This window comes from Rutidosis leptorrhynchoides, chromosome 6, assembly GCF_046630445.1.
Source record: "Rutidosis leptorrhynchoides isolate AG116_Rl617_1_P2 chromosome 6, CSIRO_AGI_Rlap_v1, whole genome shotgun sequence".
Classification (NCBI taxonomy): Eukaryota; Viridiplantae; Streptophyta; class Magnoliopsida; order Asterales; family Asteraceae; genus Rutidosis; species Rutidosis leptorrhynchoides.
This window is the reverse complement of record NC_092338.1, coordinates 25,251,127-25,259,202: the sequence shown is the minus strand read 5'-3', so window position 1 is coordinate 25,259,202 and position 8,076 is coordinate 25,251,127. Positions and strand designations below refer to the sequence as shown.

At 32.4% G+C, this 8,076-nt stretch overlaps 1 protein-coding gene across 1 annotated transcript in view; it reads right to left on the bottom strand.

Moving 5' to 3' along the window:
• Positions 1–261: 261 nt before the first annotated feature.
• The window catches only part of LOC139853482 (uncharacterized), a 97,512-nt gene continuing 89,697 nt past the window's right edge, over positions 262–8,076 (bottom strand). Inside the window, exon 5 of the mRNA XM_071842875.1 lies at positions 262–392. Within this exon, the coding sequence (XP_071698976.1) occupies positions 262–392 (131 nt within the window). The remainder of the gene's footprint in view (positions 393–8,076) is intronic.

Genomic DNA, 8,076 nt, shown 5'->3' with positions numbered 1-8,076 from the left:
CCTCTCTAGTATATTTATGTAATAGTACCCAGAAACTGTGTATATTTTGCACATATTACACTGAAAGTCATAAACCCGTTAGAAAATCCCGTTAAATCCACTCACATGCTAGACACGTGAGAGCAAAACCGACAATTTTTCCGTTGTTCACTGATTATTATATGTTTAATGTCAATACCCAAGAACATTTTCATAATCTTGTCCTTACTTAATTGGTTACTGGACAACTAAGATAGATAACAGAACTTAATCACAATCCAACTAGACAAAAAGAACAACATATTCAAGTACTTGATACGCGTTCACGATGACTTGCACAATTTGTGTGCTATAGCCTATAGCAGAGCTTAGAATCCATGAATCTTGATATTTTCCTTCTTCAGTATGCCTGCCTGCAAGAAACAGACTATTCATTTAAATGGACAACAAGTTCTAGCAAAAGTTCATATTGGTGAGTAGTAGACATAGCAATTTCAACCCATTTACAAGTAAATAGGTCTGTTTGTAATGTGTTCTGCCTCAAACGGGTTACATATGCAAAATAAGAATCTAGTTTAAAGAAAAAAGGTTGAAAGACAACGAACTCCAAATTTATGCATACATCCTATGTCTTCTACTCAATTCTTTATACACTTACTGTAATAAACATGGTCTTATCTACCATTTAAGGCATAAAGTTCAAGTAAATGGTGCAATTACTGATATTGAAACACATAGCAACAGAATTACCTGCGTAAGAAAACTAGACACGTTCTTTCTCTGATCACCTTAAAGCTGGATGACCTTCAAAACAACACAAAAATGTGAGAAATACAAATTTAGAAGTAGTTGTTAAAAAGAGACTGCAAGGTTCATGACAAATACCTGGCCTAGTTCAGGGTCCTGAATGAAATGTCCCGTTCATATTGATTATAAATGTTCCATATTAATTGATTTCGTTGCGAGGTTTTGACCTCTATTCAAAGACTGCATTCGATTTTAAAACAAACCATAACCTTTAAAATATTACGACGATTATCAAATAATGATAATAAAAAATATAGCGTTTTCACACGACCATTACATAATGGTTTACAATAATATTACACAACAATATATGTCTTCGAATGCAGTTTTTAAACAATATTATACAAGCATGCTGACTCCAACTCTTGTCCATAAATTAGCATGCAACAGCGGAAGCTCTTAATAATTACCTGAGAATAAACATGCTTTAAACGTCAACAAAAATGTTGGTGAGTTATAGGTTTAGCCTATATATTTATCAAATCGTAATAATAGACCACAAGATTTCCATTTTCATTTCTCAATAACATGCAATCTGCATAAAAATCATTCATATGATGAACACCTGGTAACCGACATTAACAAGATGCATATAGAATATTCCCATCATTCTGGGACTCACATCGGATATGATAAATCGAAGTACTAAAGCATCCGTAACTCGGATGAGGCTTGTTGGGCCAAATAGATCTATCTTTAGGATTTGCGTCAATTGGTGGCAATTATCATAAACACCAATTCTTAGGCTACCAAGCTAAAAAGGGGCATATTCGGTTCGATAATTCAACATAGAATGTAATTTCGATCACTTGTGTCTATTTTGTAAAACATTTATAAAACTGCATGTATTATCATTCCAAAAATAATAGATTTCAAAAGTGGGACTATAACTCACTTTCACGTATTTTCACTTTGTTGAAAAATAAGACTTGGCCACTGGTCCATTCACGAACCTATAACAAATATGTACATATATATCAAAGTATGATCGAAATATATTCACAACATTTTTATTACGTTTTAATGATTTAAGTTTGTTAAGTTAACAGTCCAACGTTAGTAATCTACAACTAGTTGTCCACAGTTAGATGTACAGAAATAAATCAATATATATTATCTCGAATCAATCTACGACCCAGGGTATACAAGTCTCAGGCTAGATCACAACTCAAAGTATATATATTATTTTGGAATCAACCTCAACTCTGTATAGCTAACTCAAGCATTACTGCATATAGAGTGTCTATGGTTGTTCCGAAATATATTATATAGATGGGTCGATATGATATGTCAAAACATTGTATACGTGTCTATGGTATCCCAAGATTACATAATATATGTTAGAATACATGTGTAATACAATATAAGTTAGTTAAGTTATGATTTGTATAGATTTGTTACAAATTTCACGTAGCTACAACAAGCAAAATTATCAAATCTTGTTTTACCCATAACTTCTTCGTTTTAAATCCGTTTTGAGTGATTCAAGTTGCTATGGTTTCATAATGAACTGAAATTTATGAAACTAAACAGAAAAAGTATAAGTTTATAGTCGGAAATACAAGTTACAAGTAATTTTTTTAAAGGTAGTCATTTCAGTCGAAAGAACGACGTTTTGATGACCATTTTGAAAAACATACTTCCACTTTGAGTTTAACCATGATTTTTGGATATAGTTTCATGTTCATAAGAAAAATCATTTTTCCAGAAGTATAGCTTTTAAATCAAAGTTTATCATAGTTTTTAATTATCCAAACCAAAACAGCCCCAGATTTCGCTACGACGGCGTATGTCCGGTTTTACGGTGTTCTTCGTGTTTGCAGGTTTTAAATCATTAAGTTAGCATATCATATAGATATAGAACATGTGTTTAGTTGATTTTAAAAGTTAATTTAGAAGGATTAACTTTGTTTGCGAACAAGTTTAGAATTAACTAAACTATGTTCTAGTGATTACAAGTTTAAATCTTCGAATATGATAGTTATATATATATGAGAGTAATGATGTTATGAACATCATTACTACCTTAAGTTTAGTAGGTAAACCTACTGGAAGTGACAAGAAATGATCTAGCTTCAAAGGATCCTTGGATGGCTTGAAAGTTCTTGAAGTAGAATCATGACACGAAAACAAGTTCAAGTAAGATTTCTACTCGAATTAAGATAGTTATAGTTATAGAAATTGAATCAAAGTTTGGATATGAGTTTTACCTTGAATAAAAAAGATAACCTACTGTAAATAACAAAGGTTTCTTGATCTTAGATAATTACTTGGAATGGATTAGAAAGCTTGGAAGTATATTTGCAAACTTGAAATGATTTTTGAAGTGTTCTTGAAGTGTTCTTCCTATGATGATTATAGCTTGATTCTTGAAGTAGTTTTTGATGAAAATGATGATTTGGTTACTGGAAAAATTCATTCATGGGTGTATGTGTGTGTTGAGAGAGAATTAGAAAGGAAAATGGAAATGAAATGAAGTGAATGGTGAGTGGTGAGTGGTGAGTGGGGTTAAAAGGCGTTCTTGTTAGTTGACTAGTTCATGGTAGAAGTTAAACATGATTAGTCATGCATGACATAATCAAGAGTGGAATCTCATGCTAGTTCCTATTGGTATATACCCATAGTAAGTACGTCTAGAAGCTGGGTATAATACGATTACGAAGACTGAATGAATATGATTAGAATTGTTGATGAAAATGAATGAGAATGTAATTGTAAGCATTTTTGTTAAGTATGAGTGTTTTGATATATGTCTTGAAGTCATTCAAAAGTGTATTAATATAACTTAATACACTACATGTATATACATTTTAACTGAGTCGTTAAGTCACCGTTAGTCGTTACATGCAAGTGTTGTCTTGAAACTTTTAAGTTAACGATCTCATTTAATGTAGTTAACTCATTGTTTATTATATCTAATGAGATGTTAAATTATCATATTATCATGATAACATGGTGTATGAATATATCTTAATACAATATATATATATATATATATATATATATATATATATATATATATATATATATATATATATATATATATATATATAAAACATCGTTACAACGATAATCGTTATATATATAACTCGTTTCAAAACTCTTAAGTTAGTAGTCTTGTTTTACATATGTAGTTCATTGTTAACACACTTAATGATATATTTAATTATCATTTTATCATGTTAAACATAGTGTAACAATATCTTAATATGATTCATATGTATTTAGTAAGACGTTGTTATAACGATAATCGTTATATATATCGTTTCGAGTTTCTTAATTCAATAGTCTCATTTTTATGTATATAACTCATTGTTAATATACTTAGTGTGATACTTACCTATGATAATTCTCATGTTAACTATATATATATATCCATATATTTATCATCATGTAGTTGTTACAAGTTTAAACGTTCGTGAATCGCCGGTCAACTTGGGTGATCAATTGACTACATAAACTCATTTCAATTAATCAAGTATTAACAAGTTTGATTGCTTAGCAACTTGGGTGATCAATTTACTATGTAAACTCATTTCAATTAATCAAGTATTAACAAGTTTGATTGCTTAACATGTTGGAAACATTTAATCATGTAAATATCAATTTCCTTTAATATATATAAACATGGAAAAGTTCGGGTCACTACAGTACCTACCCGTTAAATAAATTTCGTCCCAAAATTTTAAGCTGTTGAAGGTGTTGACGCATCTTCTAGAAATAGGTACGAGTATTTCAACTTCATTTGATCTTCACGCTCCCAGGTGAACTCGGGTCCCCTACGAGCATTCCATCGAACCTTAACGCTCGGTATCTTGTTTTGCTTGAGTCTTTTAACCTCACGATCCATTATCTCGACGGGTTCTTCAACGAATTGTAGTTTTTCGTTGATTTTGATTTCGTCTAAAGGAATAGTGAGATCTTCTTTGGCTAAGCATTTCTTCAAATTTGAGACGTGGAAGGTATTATGTACATTGGCGAGTTGTTGAGGTAATTTAAGTCGGTAGGCTACTGGTCCGATACGATCTATAATCTTGAATGGTCCAATGTATCTTGGATTTAGTTTTCCCCGTTTACCAAATCGAACAACACCTTTCCAAGGTGAAACCTTAAGCATGACCATCTCCCCAATTTTAAATTCTATATCTTTTCTTTTAAGGTCCGCGTAGCTCTTTTGTCGACTCTGGGCGGTTTTCAACCGTTGTTGAATTTGGATGATTTTCTCGGTAGTTTCTTGGATTATCTCTGGACCCGTAATCTGTCTATCCCCTACCTCACTCCAACAAATTGGAGACCTGCACTTTCTACCATAAAGTGCTTCGAACGGTGCCATTTCGATACTCGAGTGGTAACTGTTGTTGTAGGAAAATTCTGCTAACGGTAGGTGTCGATCCCAACTGTTTCCAAAATCAATAACACATGCTCGTAGCATGTCTTCAAGCGTCTGTATCGTCCTTTCACTCTGCCCATCAGTTTTTGGATGATAGGCAGTACTCATATCTAGACGAGTTCCCAATGCTTGCTGTAATGTCTGCCAAAACCTTGAAACAAATCTGCCATCTCTATCAGAGATAATAGAGATTGGTATTCCATGTCCGGAGACAACTTCCTTCAAGTATAAACGCGCCAACTTTTCTATTTTATCATCTTCTCTCATTGGTAGAAAGTGTGCTGACTTGGTGAGACGATCGACTATTACCCAAATAGTATCATAACCACTTGCAGTCCTTGGAAATTTTGTAATGAAATCCATGGTAATGTTTTCCCATTTCCATTCTGGGATTTCAGGTTGTTGAAGTAGACCTGATGGTTTCTGATGTTCAGCTTTGACCTTAGAACAATTTAAACATTCTCCTACGTATTTAGCAATATCGGCTTTCATACCCGGCCACCAAAAGTGTTTCTTGGCGTATATGCTTCGGAGTTTTCGGGGTTTCCTAGTTTTCAACGGTTTCAATCTTTGACGGATCAACCTGAATACCTTCTTTGTTCACTACGTGTCCGAGGAATTGAACTTCTTCCAACCAAAATGCACACTTTGAAAACTTAGCGTACAGTTTTTCTTTCCTCAACAATTCTAGCACTTTTCTTAAATGTTCTTCGTGTTCTTGATCATTCTTTGAGTAAATAAGTATGTCATCGATGAAGACAATGACAAACTTATCAAGATATGGTCCATACACTCGGTTCATAAGGTCCATGAACACAGCTGGTGCGTTAGTCAACCCAAACGGCATAACCATAAACTCGTAATGACCGTAACACATTCTAAAAGTAGTCTTCGGAATATCATCCTCCTTAATCCGCATTTGACGATACCCAGAATGTATATCGATCTTCGAATAAACTGACGAGCCTTGCAGTTGAACAAATAAGTCGTCGATTCTTGATAGTTGTAACGACCCGGATTTTTCCGACCGTTTTATACATATGAGATTAATATCTACATAAATTAAACATTACCAACATGATAAGCAATCTAAATTGTTGAGTCTTGTGTTTTTGAAAAGAGTTTTACACAACGTTTGACCGTCCAATTTGACCGATGATATCACGAACTATATAACATACGATAATTATACGATTGTGTACATATACGTATTTATACATATTTAACATGACCTAAGGATGGTTTAACATATCATTGTGTACTAATAACAATGAGTTATAAGTATACTTTGAGACTACTAACTAAAGTTTTCAAAACGGTAACTATACTTAACGTTCTTTGATATATATACCTATAACCTATAATGCTTATACAAGTATCGTATAAATACGTATTTAATTACTTTTAAAGGGCCTAAATACATAAAAAAATATAAGTATATTCACAAAAGATAGTTATATTTGAATTCTCGTTCCGTTTCCTCAAGATTTTTACACGTATACCTAGGGTATATGTAACCGTATTGTACGCAGCTTCTAGATGTATTTACTAAAGCCATCTTAGAGTCAAAAACATGTGGAACCATTATTTATCAACTTGTATGACTAATGAGCTAAAAAATAAACTTAAGGATTTTTTTTTTCTATATAACAAGTAAATTCGTTTTTATGATTTCACCCCATTTTTCCATTCCATTTTCTCATACTTACACTCCAAATTCTCTCTCAAAATACTCCTAACATCATACTTGATCATCTCCAAGCATTTTCACCATCTTTTAGCTTCATAATCAAGGTAAAACTATGTTTAAACTTTGATTCAATTCATGTAAGTTATTTATCTTAAATCAAGATATAAACTTACTTACAACCTTTGTTTCTTTTCATGATTTCACTTCTTAATCTTCCAAGTCATCAAGAACACGTTCGTATCTTGTTTATTCAGTAACTTTCTTCATCATACTTGAGGTATAACCTTGGTTCATCATCTCGTTCAATTCATATATGACTATCTTACTACGAATATATATAACAACAAGAACATAGTTTGAATGATTTCAAACTTGTTCGCAAACTAAATAGATCCTTCTAACTTGACTTTTAAAACACTTCAAGACCTGTAATATATCATAATGATATGCTAATTTAACAAGATACAACTTGATTTTACAAAGAACACCTTAAAACTGAATCTACGTCGTCGGAGTGCAACCGGGGGCTGTTTTGGGGTGGATAATTAAAAACCATCTTAAACTTTGAATTGGAAGTTTATATTCTGGAAAAATGATATTTCTTATGAATATGTTAATATATAAAAATCTCATGGTGCAACTCAAAGTGTAAGTATTTTTGTAAAAATGATCATCTAGATGTTGTTTTTACGACGGAAATGATCACTTTCATAAGATTCACCAAAGTTTGACCTATAACCTGTGATTTCGAATGCAAACTAACGTATTTACAGTTCATATTCATAAATAATGGCTCGATCCAAGGAAGTGGCAAGTTGAACCAACAAAAACGGAGTTGTATTGAAGAAACTACGGCTAAAACAAAATTGGGTATCCGAAGCTAGTTTAGCTACGAAATTAATTGGAGTAAAACTAAACTAATCATATCTTTGCTAATTAATATGATATTTTATATATATTTACTTATGATTTGATTTTATATATTTCAGGACCACCCGTAAACAACGTGAGAAGATTAATTATAAGACCTCATGATTGTACGCAACACGTCATTTGACAACACGGTACTTTCTGTACGCAACACGTCATTTGACAACACGGTACCATGGCTCAAGATTAATTCTGATCAATACGAATACGATGGGGTCTTTATTTATTTTATTGAACAACTAATTGTGGACCACTAACATCGGACTGCTAACTATGGACT